Source organism: Schistocerca serialis, chromosome 4 (genome assembly GCF_023864345.2).
Source record: "Schistocerca serialis cubense isolate TAMUIC-IGC-003099 chromosome 4, iqSchSeri2.2, whole genome shotgun sequence".
NCBI classification, from domain to species: Eukaryota; Metazoa; Arthropoda; class Insecta; order Orthoptera; family Acrididae; genus Schistocerca; species Schistocerca serialis.
In genome coordinates this window covers 319,206,161-319,226,594 of record NC_064641.1, presented here as the reverse complement: position 1 = coordinate 319,226,594, position 20,434 = coordinate 319,206,161, and the positions used below count along the sequence as shown (strand labels likewise).

The following is a 20,434-nucleotide window of genomic DNA, read 5'->3' as shown; positions in this document are numbered from 1 at the left end:
AGCTGCTATGTTTATTTTCCATGTAGGTGGATCTACCATTAACCATGAATAGATGCAATAATTAGTGTGTTTGGGTATATCCTTTAATCAACAGCCCAGCAGCTCTACAAATTATGTCTATTTTAACTAATTCACTTCTTATAATGTTCCTTACTACACATTGATTAGTGTTTTCAGATTCATTTAATGTAAGATTTTTAGCAAAGGAGAATGTCACACTAACATGTATTGTTGAGATCACGAACCCTAATGAGTTAATTAGTGACGGACATTTATGAACTGTCTAAAGAAAATTTCACTGCGATGAATATTGCATAGTTACTTTAAATCACTGTAGGTGTGCAGGAATAGTGTTTGTTTTTGTTCTTTTGTATTTATAGCAACCCCCCCATGAACCATGGACCTTGCCGTTGTTGGGGTGGCTTGCATGCCTCAGCGATACAGATGGCCGTACCGTAGATGCAACAACAACAGAGGGGTATCTGTTGAGAGGCCAGACAAACGTGTGGTTCCTGAAGAGGGGCAGCAGCCTTTTCAGTAGTTGCAGGGGCAAAAGTCTGGATGTGATCTGGCCTTGCAACACTAACCAAAACGGCCTTGCTGTGCTAGTACTGCGAACAGCTGAAAGCAAGGGGAAACTACAGCCATAATTTTTCCCGAGGGCATGCAGCTTTACTGTATGACTAAATGATGATGGCGTCCTCTTGGGTAAAATATTCCGGAGGTAGAATAGTCCCCCATTCCGATCTCCGGGCGGGGACTACTCAAGAGGACGTCGTTATCAGGAGAAAGAAAACTGGCGTTCTCCAGATCGGAGCATGGAATGTCAGATCCCTTAATCAGGCAGGTAGGTTAGAAAATTTGAAAAGGGAAATGGATAGGTTGAGGTTAGATATAGTGGGAATTTGTGAAATTCGGTGGCAGGAGGAACAAGACTTTTGGTCAGGCGAATACAGGGTTATAAATACAAAGCCAAATAGAGGCAATGCAGGAGTAGGTTTAATAATGAATAAAAAATAGAAGTGCGGGTAAGCTACTACCAACAGCATAGTGAACACATTGTGGCCAAGATAGACACGAAGCCCACACCTACTACAGTAGTACAAGTTTATATGCCAACTAGAAATGAAGAAATTGATGAAATGTATGATGAGGTAAAAGAAATTATTCAGGTAGTGAAGGAAGACGAAAATTTGATAGTAATGGGTGACTGGAATTCGAGAGTAGGAAAAGGGAGAGAAGGAAACTTAGTGGGTGAATATGGACTAGGGAAGGGAAATGAAAGATGAAGCCACCTGGTAGAATTTTGCACAGAGCATAATTTAAGAACAGCTAACACTTGGTTCAAGAATCATAAAAGACGGTTGTATACATGGAAGAATCCTGGAGACACTAGAAGGTATCAGATAGATTATATAATGGTAAGACAGATTTAGGAACCAAGTTTTAAATTGTAAGACATTTCCAGGGGCAGATGTGGACTCTGACCACAATCTATTGGTTATGAACTGTAGATTAAAACTAAAGAAACTGCAAAAAAGGTGGGAATTTAAGGAGATGGAACCTAGATAAACTGACTAAACCAGAGGTTGTACAAAACATCAGGGAGAGCATAAGGGAACAATTGACAGGAATGGGGGAAAGAAATACAGTAGAAGAAGAATGGGTAGCTCTGAGGGATGAAATAGTGAAGGCAGCAGAGGATCAAGTAGGTATAAAGGTGATGGCTAGTAGAAATCCTTGGGTAACAGAAGAAATATTGAATTTAATTGATGAAAAGAGAAAATATAAAAACGCAGTAAATGAAGCAGGCAAAATGGAATACAAACGTCTCAAAAATGAGATCGACAGGAGGTGCAAAATGGCTAAGCAGGGATGGCTAGAGGATAAATGTAAGGATGTAGAGGCTTATCTCACACTGGGGTAAGACAGATACTGCCTACAGGAAAATCTGAGAGACCTTTGGAGAAAAGAGCCACTTGTATGAATATCAAGAGCTCAGATGGAAACCCAGTTCTAAGCAAAGAAGGGAAAGCAGAAAGGTGGAAGGAGTATATAGAGGGTCTATAGAAGGGCAATGTACTTGAGGACAATATTATGGAAACGGAAGAGGATGTAGATGAAGATGAAGTGGGAGATATGATACTGCGTGAAGAGTTTGACAGAGCACTGAAAGACCTGTGTCGAAACAAGGCCCCGGGAGTAGACAACATTCCATTGGAACTACTGACAGCCTTGGGAGAGCCAGTCCTGACAAAACTCTACCATCTGATGAGCAAGATGTAGGAGACAGGCAAAATATCCTTAAGACTTCAAGAAGAATATAGTAATTCCAATCCCAAAGAAAGCAGGTGTTGACAGATGTGAAAATTGCCGAACTATCAGTTTAATAAGTCACAGCTGCAAAATGCTAACACGAATTCTTTACAGACGAATGAAGAAACAGGTAGAAGCCGACCTCAGGGAGATCACTTTGGATTCCGTAGAAATGTTGGAACACGTGAGGAAATACTGACCCTTCGACTTCTCTTAGAAAATAGAGTAAGGAAAGGCAAACCTACATTGCTATGATTTGTGGACTTGGAGAAAGCTTTTGACAAGGTTGACTGGAATACTCTCCTTCAAATTCTGAAAGTGGCCGGAGTAAAATACAGGGAGCGAAAGGCTATTTACAATTTGTACAGAAACCGGATGGCAGTTATTAGAGTTGAGGGGCATGAAAGGGAAGCAGCAGTTGGGAAGGGAGTGAGACAGGGTTGTAGCCTCTTCCCAATGGTATTCAATCTGTATATTGAACAAGCAGTAAAGGAAACAAAAGAAAAATTCAGAGTAGGTATCAAAGTCCATGGAGAAGAAATAAAAACTTTGAGGTTTGCTGATGACATTGTAATCCTGTCAGAGACAGCAAAGGACTTGGAAGAGCAGTTGAACGGAATGGACAGTGTCTTGAAAGGAGGATATAAGATGAACACCAACAAAAACAAAACGAGGATAATGGAATGTAGTCGAATTAAGTCGGGTGATGCTGAGAGAATCAGATTAGGAAATGAGAGACTTAAAGTAGTAAAGGAGTTTTGCTATTTGGGGAGCAAAATAACTGATGATGGCCGAAGTAGAGAGGATATAAAATGTAGATTGGCAATGGCAAGGAAAGAGTTTCTGAAGAGAAATTTGTTAACATCAAGTATAGTTTTAAGTGTCAGGAAGTCGTTTCTGAAAGTATTTGTATGGAGTGTAGCCATGTATGGAAGTGGGACGTGGTTGATAAATAGTTCGGACAAGAAGAGAATAGAAGCTTTCGAAATGTGGTGCTACAGAAGAATGCTGAAGATTAGATGGGTAGATCACGTAACTAATGAGGAGGTATTGAATAGAATTGGGGAGAAGAGGAGTTTGTGGCACAACTTGACAAGAAGAAGGGACCGTTTGGTAGGACATGTTCCGAGGCATCAAGGGAACACAAATTTAGCATTGGAGGGCAGTGTGGACGGTAAAAATTGTAGAGGGAGACCAAGAGATGAATACACTAAGCAGATTCAGAAGGATGTAGGTTGCAGTAAGTACTGGGAGAAGATGAAGCTTGCACAGGATAGAGTAGCATGGAGAGCTGCATCAAACCAGTCTCAGGACTGAAGACAACAACAACATTTACAGCAAATTTCTGGTTGACATCAGAAAACTTATTTTTAGACGTATTTTAATACATGTATGTGAACATTGTAGGTAAAAAGAATTACATGATGATTTCTAATGAAGACTTTTTTACAAAAACTTCCATAAATTTCACACATGCCCAGACTTGGTGAAATGATACATCTTGCCTTAACAAGTGGAGTAAGAAGTATAATGCTTGGTATGTGCACCAATAACTGAGTAGACATGGGGAGTGAGACTGTCAGTTGTTTGACATATTACATTTTAGTTTTGTCTAAGATCTGATGTAAAATCACACTAATTTTCTAAATGTAGTTATGTAAGAGATTATACTTCCAGCCAAGCGATTACCCTTGCTTAAAACCAGAGTAGATCACTAACACCTTTGGAGTTACCATTAAAAATCATCAATGTTAACCATACAGTAGCTCCCACATATTTTTTAAGTAAATTACCTAGATCCAATCACAGTGCAAAATGGCTCGTAAGTTCTGAATAGTTACTTAATCCACACCGATGTTATCAGTTTTCCTCTCTGATTGTAAATTATATTTAACAGACTGCATATGAGCTTCAGTACAAGAGTTTGGTAATTTTCATGTTTTACAAATGTTCATAAGCAGTGTTGTCCTAGAAGCGCACTGTGCACAGATTTCAATGTATGTAGGAATCACTGAAAAACTGCATCCATAACAAAGCTCAGATCTTAAACTCTTCCCACCCATGCTAATGTACTTCATAATCCATCATACTCTTACTTGTCTTTGGCAGTAGTAGTATTGCTTTTAACAGGGATAATTACAGTTCAAGAACATGAATGCAACTGCTTTAGTTGCTGAATAGCAACCTCCATTCTATCATTTTTTTTTTGTGGGGTTTAAGGGCGCTCAACTGCTGAGGTCATTAGCGCCCAGTCACTGTTGTTAGAACACATGGAATCTAGTAAAATTCAAGGGGAAGGGGGACAACAGAAGGACCTGACAAGGATGCAGATAAAATAAGTAAAAAGGTTAAATGTCTTTGGACAAGCCAGTTAAAGTTATAAAACGCAGAATACGAGCAGCTGCTCGAGTGTCATCAGCTAAAACATCTGGTAAAGTAGATGGCAGGGACAGGACAACACGAAATTGACTGAAACGGGAACACGACAATAAAACATGGCACACTGTTAATGCCTGACCACAAGAGCACTGCGGGGCTGGGTCACCCGAGAGCAGGTAGCGGTGGCTAAACCGGCAATGCCCAATCCGCAACCTGGTCAGAAGGACCTCCTCTCGCCGAGATGGTCGGGAGGAGGTTGTCCAAGCAGTTGGGAGCGGTTTGACTGCCCGGAGCTTGTTTCCTTGGAGGGATGACCAAGCATCCCACCACAACGACACAAGCCTCTTACACACATCCCCATGAACGTCATGACGGGACACAATGGGAGGCTGGCCGAGGCAGGAGGACTGCAGCCTTGGCTGCAGCATCCGCAGCCTCATTCCCAGGCACTCCTACATGTCCGGGAACCCACAGAAAGCTGAGAGGAGAACCATTAGCAGCGAAAGAATGGAGGGACTGCTGTATCCGTTGAATCAAGGGATGGACCGGATAGGGAGCTCTAAGGCTCTGAAGAGCACTGAGTGAGTCAGAGCAGAGTACGTACGATGAATGGCGGTGGCGGCGGGCATACTGAACGGCCAGATGGAGAGCAAAAAGCCCGGCCGTAAAGCTCTAACATTGGTCGAGGAGCCGGTATTTAAAGGTGGCGGCCCCGACGACAAAGGCACAGCCGACACCATCATCAGTTTTGGAGCCATCGGTGTAAATAAAGGTGTGACCGGCAAGTCGAGCACGAAGTTCGACAAACCGTGAGCAATACACTGCAGCCGGAGTACCCTCCTTCGGGAGTGAGCTGAGGTCAAGATAAATATGAACCGGAGTATGGAGCCAAGGTGGTGTCGGGCTCTCACCCTCTCTGAAGGTGGGAGGGAGGGCAAAATCCAATTGTCGAAGCAGGCGACGGAAGCGGACTCCGGGGGGGCAGCAGGGCAGAGACATACAACCCGTACTGATGGTCGAGAGAATCGGCGTAGAAGGACTGGTAAGCGGGGTGGTCAGGCATAGACAACAACCGGCAGGCATACCGACACAGCAGTACGTCGCGCCGGTAGGTCAATGGTAACTCGGCAGCTTCAGCATAAAGACTCTCGACAGGACTAGTGTAGGAGGCTCCGGTCGCAAGACGTATGCCCCTATGGTGGATGGAGTTGAGCCGGCGTAAGAGGGATGGCCAAGCGGACGAGTAGACGAAGCTCCCATAATCCAGCTTCGATCGGACTATGGACCGATACAAGCAAAGCAGGACAGTACGATCCGCTCCCCAAGATGAACCGCTAAGAACTCCGAGGACATTAAGGGAACGTGTACAACAGGCCGCCAAATAAGAGACATGTGGAGACCAACACAGTTTCCTGTCCAACGTGAGCCCTAGAAACTTAGTTGTTTCCACGAATGGGAGAACAATGGGACCGAGATGTAAGGATGGCGGAAGGAACGCTTTATATCGCCAAAAGTTGATACAAACCGTCTTCTCTTCAGAGAACCGGAAGCCATTTGCCACGCTCCATGAGTAGAGGCTGTCTAGACAACGCTGAAGGCAGCGCTCCAGGAGGCATGTTCTCTGGGCACTGCAGTAGATCGCGAAGTCATCGACAAAGAGAGAGCCTGAGACATTAGGTGGAATGCAATCCATAATTGGATTGATCGCAATGGCAAAAAGGGCTACGCTCAAGACGGAGCCCTGAGGCACTCCGTTCTCCTGGAGGAAGACTTCTGACAATACGGAACCCACACGTACCCTAAACTTTCGATCCGTTAAAAAGGAATCAATAAAAAAGGGGCAGGCGACCGCGTAGGCCCCACCCGTGCATAGTGCGGAGGATACCTCCTCTCCAACAGGTATCATAAGCCTTCTCCAAGTCGAAGAACATGGCTACCGTTTGGCGCCTTCGCAAAAAGTTGTTCATGATGAATGTCGACAAGGTCACAAGGTGGTCAACAGCGGAGCGGCGGCGACGAAAGCCGCATTGGACATTAGTAAGTAGCCGTCGAGATTCAAGAATCCAGACTAACCGAGCATTAACCATGCGCTCCATCACCTTACAGACACAGCTTGAAAGAGAAATGGGGCGGTAACTAGAAGGAAGGTGTCTATCCTTCCCGGGTTTGGGTATAGGAACAACGACGGCATCACGCCAACACATGTGGACCTGACCTTCGGTCCAGACGCGATTGTAGGTATGAAGAAGGAAGCTTTTGCCCGCCGGAGAAAGGTGTGCCAGCATCTGAACGTGAATGGCATCTGGCCCCGGAGCAGAGGACCGGGACAGTGCAAGCGCACGTTCGAGTTCCCGCACAGTAAAGGGGGCATTATAAGTTTCCAGATTCAGCGAGTGGAAGGAAGGTCGCCGAGTCTCTTCTGCCTCTTTCCTGGGAAGGAAGGCAGGGTGGTAATGGGCGGAGCTTGAAACCTCCGCGAAAATGCGGCCAAAGGCGTTGGAGACAGCCACAGGATCAACAAGGACCTCATTACCTGAGGTCAGGCCAGGTACCGACAAGTGGGCCTTAATGCCCGACAGCCGGCGCAGGCCACCCCAAACGACGGAAGAGGGAGTAAAACTGTTAAAGGAGCTGGTGAAAGAGGCCCAACAAGCTTTTTTGCGTTCTTTGATGACTCTACGGCATTGCGCTCGGAGTCTTTTGTATTCAATACAATTCACCAACGTAGGATGGCGGCGAAAGGTGCGTAAAGCACGTCGTCGAGCACGGATAGCGTCCCTACAAGCCTCGTTCCACCAGGGGACGGAAACGCGACGTGAAGAAGAGGTAGTACGAGGAATGGAACGTTCGGCAGCATTGATGATAACAGCCGTGAGGTATTCGACCTGACTGTAATAACTGGGAAAATCGTGGTCCGGAAAGGTCGCCAGGGAGGAGTAAAGTCCCCAGTCAGCTTTCGGTATGTTCCAGCTCGAAGGACGTGGGGATGGGGTGTGGTGCAGGAGACGAACGACACAGGGGAAGTGGTCGCTCGAATAGGTGTCAGAAAGGACAAACCACTCGAACCGACGGGCAAGAGTGGTAGAACAGATCGAGAGGTCCAAGTGGGAGTAGGTATGAGTAGAGTCCGAGAGGAAAGTCGGGGCGCCGGTATTGAGGTAGACAAGGTGGAGATGGTTGAAGACATCGGCCAAGAGTGAGCCTCTTTGACAGGATGCAGGAGAGCCCCAAAGGGGATGATGGGCATTGAAGTCGCCAAACAATAAAAACGGCGGGGGAAGCTGAACGATCAGGTGTATCATGTCAGCCCGACTAACAGCAGATGACGGTGGAGTGTAGATGGTACAAACTGAAAAAGTAAAAGCAGAAAGAGTACTGCGGACAGCTATTGCTTGGAGTGGGGTGGTCAATGGGATGGGATGGTAATAAACATCGTCCCAAACGAGCAACATGACCCCACCATGAGCTGGGATACCGTCCACAGGGGTGAGGTCATACCGCTCCGAGGTATAGTGGGTAAAGGCAATACAGTCAGTCGGGCGCAATTTGGTTTCCTGGAGACCAAGGACGAGTGGACAGTGCAGGTGGATGAGCAGTTGTAATTCCTCCCGATTAGATCGAATACCTCTTATGTTCCAATGAAACAACGCCATCGCTAGTCAAAAAGTTGGGGGAACGAGACGGGGAAGAGCTGGTCACCTCGACGGCCGCGGAGGGCCAGGTTGCGAGGGAACAACGCTACAACCGACGGGAGGCGGATTCGGTTCCATCGACTCGTCGCCAGCTGCGGCCGCTGTCCCTGGTTGTGTAGGAGGGGCAGCATCATTTGCCGACGAGAGGCCAGCTGAGCGCCTGGCAGCAGAGCGTCCCGGCGAAACTGAGGACGGCCGGGAGCAGCAACTCACAGATGGAGCGTCAGACGAAACGCGCCGGGGTGGAGAGGGGGATAGAGACTACTACTTGGAGGCCTTCTTGGAAGGCCGAGGAGGCACAGGGATGGTGGGCTGGACCCGAAGAAGGTCCTCACGCGCGGAGTCCGTTTTGGAACACCAGACCTCAGCAGCTGGGGTTCGGAACGTTTCCCCGATGGACGCCTGAGAAGAGGATCGCTACTCAGGTGGCGGGGGGAGAGGAGGAGGAGGAGGAAGGGTGGCCCCTGGGGCAGAGGGGGCGGGGGCCATGGGGGAGGAGGATTTGGAAGGGAGGGATTTGGGAGGCGGAGGCAGAGCCCCCTGATGGGCGGAGACGGCGGAGGGGCGACAGGATAGGGGTGAGGATACCGCGGAAGGAGTGGACACAACTGAGGCAAAAGAAGTGATCAACGGCACGGGATGGAGGCGGTCATACTTCTTCCTGGCCTCAGAATAAGAGAGCCGATCCAAAGTTGAGTTCCTGGATCTTCTCCTTCTGATATGCGGAGCAGTCTGAGGATCTAGGCGAGTGGAGGCCAGGGCAATTAATGCACCGAGGTGGTGGGGTGCATGTATGTTCCTCACGAAGAGGACGTCCGCAATCGCCACAAAGGGGCTCAGCCTCACACCGTGACAACATGTGCCCAAAGCGCAGACACCGAAAACAGCGCATAGGAGGCGGGACGGAAGGTCGCACGTCGCACCGGTAGCACATCACCTTTACCTTCTCCGGGAGAACGTCCCTCTCGAAGGCGAGGATAAAGGCCCGGTGTCGATGCGACGGTCTTTGGGGCCGCGCTGGACTCGCCAGACGAAATGCACGCCTCGGCGCTCCAGGTTGGCCCTGAGCTCCTCATCAGATTGTAGCAGGAGGTCACAATGAAAAATAACCCCCTGCGTCCGATTTAGTGCCAGATGCGGGACAATGGACACTGGGATGTCCCCTAGGCGGTCTCACGGGTGGAGTGCTGCCGACTGTGTGGCGGAGGTGGTCTTGATATGAACGGACCCTGAACGCATCTTGCCGAGAGCCTTAATTTCCCCGAAGATGTCCTCAATGTGCTGAACAAAGAACATGGGCTTGGAGGTGGCGAACGTCCCCCCCCCCATCGGTTCGAGAACAGACCAAATAGTGGGGGAAGTACTTCGCCCCAAGCCGGCGGGCCTGTCCCTCCTCCCAGGGAGTGGCCAAGGGGGAAAGGGCAGGAGAACCAGAACTAGAAACGGTACCTTTTCTTTTGAAAGACTCGGCTGCAGAGCGACCTGATACGTGTTGACGTTTCATCTGCGAAACGTCCGCCCCGATGCCACCCACTCCGACCAGGGGCTCTCCCCACGGGCGCCACCCAGCCTCAGCAAGGGCCACCTGGCAGGATGACCGTTGCCGGGAGTCCTGATGCCCCAAGGAGACGGGCATCTATTCCTTGGCCGACGTGGGGAGGGTGCAGCTCAGGTATCGGCAGTATGATCCCTGTGTTGTCAGGGGGCTACAACCTAGAGGGTACGGGACGACCCCACCACAACGGGCTGGCTACCGTGCTGGATTTCTGGTGCCATGGAAAGTCCATCATGATCGCTGGTGCAGATGGGGACGCACTATGGGCGTAACTTGTACAACCCATCAGGCGTTTAGGCCCACTTTGAGGAATAGTGGGTATGGTTACAACGCCAGTGCAATGCTGAGTGCCAAGGTCTTAGTGCACTTAGGACCAGTGGTCCACCATGTAAGGTTCCCTTCCCCAAAAGGCTCGTACTTCTGTAGAATTTTGAAAAAATGGAGGTCAAACCCCAAGGGGGACCACCACATGGAAGGCCGAAACGGTTGAAACTCCTTTTAGTCGCCTCTTACGACAGGCAGGAATACCTCGGGCCTATTCTTACCCGGGACCCGCAGGGGGGCCTATCATTACAGGATGTCCCAAGCGGAATGGTCAATATTTACGGATATGACAGTAACGCTCATTTAAATCAATGGAGTCTACTGAACATGGTTATAAAATGCAAACCTGGGGGGTGGAAAGGCAGTAAAGAAATAACATACAGATGCTGCACAGTTAAACTCACTTCTTGCAGGCCTCAGCAGTTGTGCGGGCCAAAAACTGGACAAGTTAACTTGGAGGGGAGCACAAAGCAGGAAGAGATATACTGCAGAGGAATATGTGAGCAGATTGGTGGGGTGAAATGGGGGATATGGGAGAAGTTTGGAGGAAGATGTGGACAGTGGTGTGTTGTTTCACTGAGATGTCAACTCTGCTCTTTGCCTCATGTTGTGGCTATTACAGTGGACATGGCTGGTGGTAATATCCACAAATGAATTTGCTAAGGTAATTAAGATCTATTACAGTAAACAAATGCTTTCACAAGTGGCCCTGGTATTGAGTGATGGGACAAGAAAAGTGCTCAGTAGGTCAACAGAGCAAGTCTTCACATGAATACAAGCCATGTGTCAGAAATTGACTGTTTGGTAAGGATGAATCAGGATGTTTCATATGAAAGATGGGCAATGGATCACTTTGGGGAAGGTGGGGTGGATTATGGCTAGAATGTCTCTCATTTCTGGACATTGTCAGTAGTTAGGTAAGTAGGTAAGTTGATAGGGTGTGTTCTTTTTCAGCTGGTTCACAGCACAATATTTCTTTTTGAGGTAAGTCAGGAGCGTAGTGAATGTCAAAGTACTGTAGTCAAGACAGTGTAAGAAGTTCCAAGACAGCTAGGAGTGCTGTTAGCTTCCAGCTGCAAATTCATGCAGTTGCAGGCAAAAAATAGCCATCTACAGAGCTGTGACAGTGAGGCATTGCCACAGAGGTGTTTACAAAATCTCATTACATGATTGGGTATGCATGCAAAGCTGCCGCACCAAGGCCATTTTAACTGTATGTGATCTTATGCCGTATCAACAGCAGTATCTTCAGCATACTGGTCAAGGGATTTCTCTTCACTGCAGATTTGCTGGCTGTAGGTGGCAGAAAGACCACAAGAGAAATTTAAGTGTGGAAGAGATGGCACATAAACGTACATCACAGTAATCATCAATGTACTAAATCCCTACCTTAAAATACAGTGAGCAAAAGGTTACTTACAACTTTTACAAAAAGCAGACTGCTGTTTTAAGAGTTTAGGATATGGGATGCAATGGTTGAGTAGGGAGTGACACAGATTTGTAGTTCATCTTCAATGTTACTGTAACTAAACTGAGCAAGCAGTGAAGGAGACCAAACAAATTTGGAAAGGGAATTAAAGTTAAGGGAAACAAACTTAGAAGTTTGCCACTGATGCTGGAATTCTGCCAGATGCAAGAGACTTTGAGGACAAGTAGAATGGAATACAGCGTCTGTCAGGAAGAGATCAAAAGTCAAAAGAGTAAAACAAAGGCAGTAGAATGTAATGTAATTGAAGCACCCAATTATGGTGAAGATAGATAGGGAAACTGAAGAAAGTAGATGAGTCTAGGTAATTTGACAGCAAAATCAATGACAGCTGCAGCAAAAAGAACATAAAATGATTGGCTTTATCAAGAAAAAGACTGTATGAAATATAGCAATTTCATAACACCCAGTACACAATTAAAAATTAAGAAATCTTTTCTGGATATTTTATCATGTAAGTGAAATTTCAGACAAGAAAATAAAAGCTTTGAAAATGTGCTACAGAAGAATGCTGAAGATGAGATGGATAGGTTGAGTAAAGTGGAGATATGAATCTCACTGCAGAAAGAAATTTGCAGCACAACTCTACTGAAAAAGTGATTATTCTCAGGCCACATCCTTAGTCAGCAAAGGGAAAGACCAAGGCACGAATACAATAAGCAGATTAAAATGCATGTACGTTGAAGTAGTTATTCTTAGATGAAGAGGGATGCACAGAACCGACCTGGGTGGGGAGAAGCATGAAATGTATGCTCACTCTTTAGATCACAACAACCACAATGCCAACTATTAAACGTCTTCACATAATTCAGTGTGGCTTTGTGAAAATGAATATAAGCTACTTTAAATATAATTCCATGGTTTACTGAAGTTTTACTGAACTTTTACAGAACGTACTCTGCTGAATGAGGTAAAAGCTTATGAAATCATGGCTGTACTACAGTCTCACAGATTTGAGCACAACCCTCAATTACTTGAGGGGAGGAAGAATTATCTGTGTAATAACTACAGTGCATCACATTTATTACACATTTACTATGTAGTTTTTATACTAACCCGTCTCTGTTCTGCTGTTCCTTTGTGTCCTTTTTGATTGGTGTCAATCCAAGTTGGTTGACTTGCACTCCCTGATCCATTGTTGGTGATTTGCGTGTAAGCAATAGTGGTGTTGTTGGTCTGGAACCTCCCGTCAGAAGATCTAGGAAAGAAACTGAAATCTGGAACGTTTTGCACTATTCTATCTCAATGAACCAAGAAGCAAGATACAGTGATATTCCTCGAGATGATTTAATTTTACTAAAGTGACTCAAAACAGTAAAATTTAAAAAAATTGGAATTTCATTTGTTAAATCTAATTTAACATTTTGAAAATGGTCAGTTCAGTAAATACATAATCAAGAGGTGGTCAACAATGTTTAATTCTCAGAGTCCCTGTATTGAATCCACAGAGTACTTTATGAAATAATATTTGGCATGAATAAATGTGAGTTTTACAATATTGATAGAAACACCAACACTACCACCAAATTGTTCAGTCTTCCACAACAAAGCCGTCACTAGTTGTAAAGCTACTGTACAGCAGTGGATGTACAATATGGTACAGTGTTCTTTCCCAGGCATGGTGGTAATATTCTGGCCAAATGTCTGCAAGCAAATAAGTGGCACGACTCCGTAATGAATATTAATCGGTACTGCCTGTACTGACAACACACAGCCGACGAAAACAACACAGAAACAATGGAGACAAAGGAGACATTCTTAGTAACGATGCAAAAGATCTACCACTTTAATTGGAGGCAGTGCCTTTGCCTTCTACTATCACAATCTGAAGTAAAATTACACCCCAATCCTCATGGCATTTAACCTACAAAGGGAAGAGGGAGAAAGAAGTCCTCTTCATTTGTCTCTGGAATGAATTGTTTAACATTCTGCAACAGTGCCTCTTGGCAATCTTCTCTTAAGTTCCATCTTATTAGAAGGTAACTATGATGACACAAATACCTGCTTTGGAGACTGAATTAATATCTTTTCACTCATTTACACTGTATTGAAGGGCAAACATTAATTTTTTGTCCCATTGGATATAAATAAAGTATACTACACAAGATGTGAAAAGAGGTGGTAACCTTTTGAAGAGAGAATTCACATTGCTTGCAGCTTGGCCATATTGATTTTAATGAATGTTACAGGCAGATTTAATTTTTGCTAGGATTTGCATGTGTTCAATGACAAGTGAACACAGAGCACTTTGTAATAATCACATTCTTCGCTTAAAATATCTTATCTCTGGAATATCACGTAACAAAGCTTGCTATTATGTGGGCAAATTTCAAAAATTAAACAGTGCAGTAAAGTTAAGAACTTTTGTGAAGTCTTGAGGTTAAAGTTTTTCCAATTACAAAACAGTCTCTCCAACAATTACATTTGAATCCACTACCAATACCTACATTTGAATCTACTACAAACACATTTTAGAAGGATTCTAGTGCACATTAAAGTCTTCCATTATCTTCTGATCTCTAGAATACAGCCCGTGACAAATCTACAGCTGTAATTACAGCACAAGACACCATAGACAATGGTATGAACTTGGGTGGCTATTAATAACTACAGAAGGGGCTGAAGGTAACATTTTTGAATCATAACGTCATCTTTTAATATGAGCTACTGAATGACACACGGATTTCAACATATTAACTACACACTTTAAACAGACAATTTTCTAGAATAAACTGTGCTGCCTTTTCCATTAAAAAGTACTTTAAATATACAGAAACAACAAAGTAATTCAATTCTGCAAATAATGTGTGAAACATTCTTACTAATGAGTGAAAACTGCATGGATGCTGAATACAGCAACATGGAAAGGTATTTTTGTCCCTTTAAGTTACAATATACAAAGACTGTCAATGGATATTTCAGACTTCTTATTCATTGATGCCATTACATGAAAGTGAGTTACTTTTGTTGGTATTACTCTTCAAGCAGAGAAAAATCACTAATTTTTGATTTACACAAAGAATGGTAGTCTATGGGGCTTCAGCCTTGCTTACACAATTTTGTATAGGAAGTAAAAACGTAATGCCTAGACCACAATTTTCCAATCACAATTAAAGTTGAATAACTAGTTTTGATTGCTATCAGTAACCATCTTCATATCTGTTACATGTAGGAAACAGACTAAGAAAATTATTCGACAATCGAGTAGTATACAAAGACAATGTACAACACTTGATCAAAAATAATAATGATCGAAAATAATAATGATCGAATTGTATACGTAAATGGAAAAGTTTGGCAGTCACTTAACATTGTAGTATAAACAAAGTTTATGCTCATTAGGTAACATACTGTTCAAAAATATGGAAAGGTGTAAATAAGCATTGGAAACCATCATTAGCTGTAGTCATGCAACAACATGCATTCATAATTACTAAAGCAGTAACAGCACATGGTTGAAAACATCACCATGAGCAAGCCCGATTGTAGACCTGTCAAAAGAACTGCAGACCAGACATCTCAAAAACTGTTGCCAGTTCAGGAGGTAACACACATCTCTACCTTGTAATCTTTATGCTGTTCTTATCTTCATATATATATATATATATATATATATATATATAAAAAACAAAGATGAGGTGACTTACCGAACAAAAGCGCTGGCAGGTCGATAGACACACAAACAAACACAAACACACACACAAAATTCAAGCTTTCGCAACAAACTGTTGCCTCATCAGGAAAGAGGGAAGGAGAGGGGAAGACGAAAGGAAGTGGGTTTTAAGGGAGAGAGTCTGCTTGTGTCTGTATGTGTGGATGGATATGTGCGTGTGTGCGAGTGTATACCTGTCCTTTTTTCCCCCTAAGGTAAGTCTTTCCGCTCCCGGGATTGGAATGACTCCTTACCCTCTCCCTTAAAACCCACTTCCTTTCGTCTTCCCCTCTCCTTCCCTCTTTCCTGATGAGGCAACAGTTTGTTGCGAAAGCTTGAATTTTGTGTGTGTGTTTGTGTTTGTTTGTGTGTCTATCGACCTGCCAGCGCTTTTGTTCGGTAAGTCACCTCATCTTTGTTTTTTATATATAATTTTTCCCACGTGGAATGTTTCCTTCCATTATATATATATATATATATATACATATATATAAAGATAAGAACAGCATAAAGATTACAAGGTAGAGGTGTGTTACCTCCTGAACTGGCAACATGCCACCTGTAGGAAGCAGATGCTATGTAATTGCAATTAATTCATGAACAAATTGAAGCAGCTTATGCTTAAGGCCAATTAATTTCAAAATCATGAAAGTAACATGGAGTGAAGTTAAAACTAAGACAAGGAAGCTGCTTTATATAGATTATTGGCAATGTGCCATATGTAAAAGATAAATCGTAAGAGTCAGTTGGTAGAAACATCTAAGTACAGTGTAGTGCAAAAAAGGAAGGCATGGTAGGTTTGCAGGTTGGAAGTCATATAGGAAATCGTCCAGTTGCTCGAGTAGAAGTTGGATCAAAAGCTCATTACTTGCACTAGAATTCACGTATTGTCAAGAGAACATTATACACAATGGTCCCCAAAACTCTCAGCTGTTCTGCAGCTGTAAACATACAAGCCACACAGTTTGTAGTAATTTTATAATGAAGTTAAGTGAGGCACGAAATAAGAGGGAAATATCAAACCCTAGCTTATTGAAGAATGATCCTGTGTGGCATATAATTTAATTTTTATACAATATGTAGAAACTAAGGATAATATGAGAACACTGCACACTACCAGTCTGACAAGACGTGTCCAATTATGCAAGGGCTCCTACCGGCCAACTGAAATAGCAAACACAGGCAATAAATGGCATGGGAGCACTTTCATTTACAAAGACTGACAATTATATTGTACATATACTGCAAAGGAACATAATTAAGATGACAAAGTGATTTTCATGTCTAACATACGCCTAAAGTAATAATGATGTCAATGCCCTCTCATCACACCCACAGCAGTATAAAATGTCTTATTTCTGTTCCATGATTCATCGTCTATAGTGGCTTCCTTCACAACAGTGTTGTGAAACTGACAGAATTGCCACCGTTAAATTACAGTGACCAATGGCTATAAAACATCTGATGTCACGAACTGTTCCAAAAAGAAACAAAAAATATTAGGCCAGAATAAGGCCCTCCTGCATGTCAACAGTAATCTTGTTGAGAGGGTTAAATTTACAGCTATGACCTATAATAATCATGTCACAAAAAACTGAACAGTGCTTTTGCAAAATGGCTGTTGCAATTGGTATGCAGACTACTAACTCACTCAAATCATGCACCAGATAAAGCGAATGCCTAGTAAATTTCATAAACTGGGTACGCACAAAATGAACTGCAATGACTGTGACGGTAACTATATTGGCCAGACAGGCACAGGGGGCACAACTACTCTCTAAACATCCTTTGGCTCACATATTACTAATGAGATATATGGTACAAGACATTACTGAAGGGTAGAAATATTATTTTATGTGCAAAGAACACCACTCGAAGAATTAGATATTTATTCCAGCGTGAAGAAAGCCCCAGGTAATGTTTAGAATGACCAAAAAGCATTCGGCAAGAATTGTTTCTTTCGTATCTACAGCAAAATGTCACATGGAAAGTAGCCGTTGCTAATCTGCGACTGCACGTCTACCTGCCTTCCGCATGGAACACACCTATCTCACCACTGACTGCTAGTGTTACACACACACAAGGTTGCTGTCAACAAGTATGCACCTGAAGGTGATTTAACACCATCGAAACTGGTCACCAATGAAACCAACACCTTAATACAGCTGGAGGAATTTCGTCATTTTTTAACATATATTACACTAGCCGACGTCCCAAATCGTCCATTTGAATTATGGATATACGAAGATCAAGTCTAGGCAGTTACAACACTGCTGCTGCCGCCGCCGCCATCTGCCATCTAGCTGCGCCTGCCCTCAGTGCTGCTTCCTGCTTCACATAAGGTGGTATTCGTCACCATCAGCTGTCACCTCATCTCAACCAATGTTTTACATTTCATTGTTGAATTACACACACACACACACACACACACACACACACACACACACACACACACACACTACTATGAGTTTTATTATTTGATCTACAGTGTGTGTTATGTCTCTCTTTGTAAATACAAGTGCTCCTGTGCCATCTGTCAATGTTTGGCTACTTCGGTTGGCCAGTAGGAGCCCTTGTATAATTCTGTGCTTTGAAGTGCCTTTCAGACTGGTGGCACACAGCATTCTCTGATTATCCTTCAGTTTGTACGTATTTTATGGAGGAGGCAATGTCACATGCCATGCAGGATCATTACATAAGCTAGGGTATGGTATTCACTTTTCATTTTATGACTATCACTTAGCTTTATTACAAAATTTCTATAAACTCTATGGCTTCTACATTTGCAACAACAGAACAGCTGAAAGTTTTTTTGAACCATTGCATACACTGCTGTCATAATCCCTGTTATACTATTGTAAGTAATGAAGTTGCGATCAAACTTCTACTCCTGCAACTGGACAATTTCCTATGTGACCGTCAACTGTGAAATTACTGTATGTGGTTCATATTTTTAGTGCTACTCATTATTTCAATGTTTATGTCAATCGACTCTCATATGATACATCTTTTAAAGATGGCATGCTTCCAGTTAGCTGTATAAAGCCACTTCCCCATCTTTCAGTTTTTAACTTCCCTGTTTTTTACAGTTTTGAAATTCGTTGGCCTTAAGCATAAGCTTCTTCAGTTCATTCCTGAATTAATTTTGCAATTACATAGCACCTGCTTCCTACAAATAGCATGGTGCCAGTTCACGAGGTAACACCGATCTCTGCCTTTTAATCTTTATGCAAATATTATCCTTATATTTTAAAATCCATTTGAATGAACAATAATCTTTTTGCGATTTTTGGTCTGCAATTCTTTTGACTGGTCTACAACCTGGCTTGCTCACAACAAGATTTTCAACTACGTACTACTGTTTCCAGAATGAGATTTTCACTCTGCAGCAGAGTGTGCGCTGATATGAAACTTCCTGGCAGATTAAAACTGTGTGCCGGACCGAGACTCGAACTCGGGACCTTTGCCTTTCGCAGGCAAGTGCTCTACCAACTGAGCTACCCAAGCACAACTCACGCCCCATCCTCACAGCTTTACTTCTGCCAGTAACTTGTCTCCTACCTTCCAAACTTTACAGAAGCTCTCCTGCAAACCTTGCATAACTAGCACTCCTGAAAGAAAGGATATTGCGGAGACATGGCTTAGCCACAGCCTGGGGGATGTTTGCCCGCAAAAGGCAAAGGTCCCGAGTTCGAGTCTCAGTCCGGCACACTGTTTTAATCTGCCAGGAAGTTTCACGTACTACTATTGTTTTGGTAATTACGAAGGCATGTTTTTGTATGACTACAGCTAACAATCCTTTCCAATGCTTATTCACCGTCTATTCATATTTTGAACAGTATGTTACCATATACTCATTACCACTGTTTATACTACACTTAAGTGGCTTTGTCAAATTTTCACTTTTACATTGGCTCCCCATTATTTCTGCTAAGGTGTTATACACTGTCCTTGTATACTACTTGATTGTAGAATGATTTTCTTAGGCTATGTTTACTACATGTGTCACAGATCTGAAGATAGTTGCAGATAGTAACAAACTAGTTACCCAATCTGAATTCTGAAAGTACAACTGCAATTTTGGCATTGAAAGTCTTTAATTCTAAAAACTTTTATTTAATAAACCACATTAAGATAACTGTCTCACCTCCCCCCCTCCCCTCCGCCACTCATGTCAGGCTTCACTAATATGTTACTTAAATTTAAATGACATCCTGGAAACTCCATTGTGTTGTGCAGTTAGTAATGACATCAGGCACTGACAACCATAAGGGCCCCAAAGCACAGGAAGTTTTGAGAGAAACAGGTGTTTCTGAAAAATCAGATTTACAGTAACTACACTTCTCACAGGAGTGAACTGCTTTTTAACCAAATTTCAACATTCTATACCTACTATGAAAAAATAAAGTACCTACTTCATGTTAAGAAATACTAATTAATATTTGACATAATATTTATTTGTTAATATAATTCACAAACTTTCCACTTACAGGCTAGTTACAATAGTGCCCTTACAGTTGTGAAGTTTGTAAATAAAATAAGTATTACTACTACATATGTGTAGACACTAAACTATATTGTGTACCCGAGGTAATAACTGAACAGTGCAGGGCAACAAAATTACACTTTGAGCTTTGGGTTCATATGGAAATGATGACCGAAGAAACTATGAGAAGTAGTGTTTTGTGAATGTTCATGTAACAGTGTAAGGCTAAGGACATAGCTAAAGCTGGTTCACCAGAAGATCAACATCTTAGTAGCATCTATACATGCCACAATCTCAAAATCTATGACGGTGTCTTTTAGGCCCTTATTTTTCTCACTATTTCAAATATTTTACTCTAAAATCTGAATCATAGCCACTAGTTCTAATCATATGGGCACATGGTGCAAGTAACGAGTTTTTTGACCCTGACCAAGAAGCATTTAATTGCTAAATTATGGCTATTCAGAAGAAACAAGCCAGAGGTTGTGAAGTGGAAACTGCTGAAGGGATCGGAATGCCACTGCCTATGGAAGAAGGTGTGGCC

The 20,434-nt window shown here is 43.3% G+C and overlaps 1 protein-coding gene across 4 annotated transcripts in view; it reads right to left on the bottom strand.

The window, feature by feature from the left end:
• The window catches only part of LOC126474036 (protein LSM14 homolog A), a 170,246-nt gene that overhangs the window by 59,731 nt on the left and 90,081 nt on the right, over positions 1-20,434 (bottom strand). For all 4 annotated transcript variants that reach the window (XM_050101443.1, XM_050101444.1, XM_050101445.1 and 1 more), the window contains exon 4: positions 12,809-12,950. In XM_050101443.1, the coding sequence (XP_049957400.1) occupies positions 12,809-12,950 (142 nt within the window). The remainder of the gene's footprint in view (positions 1-12,808; positions 12,951-20,434) is intronic.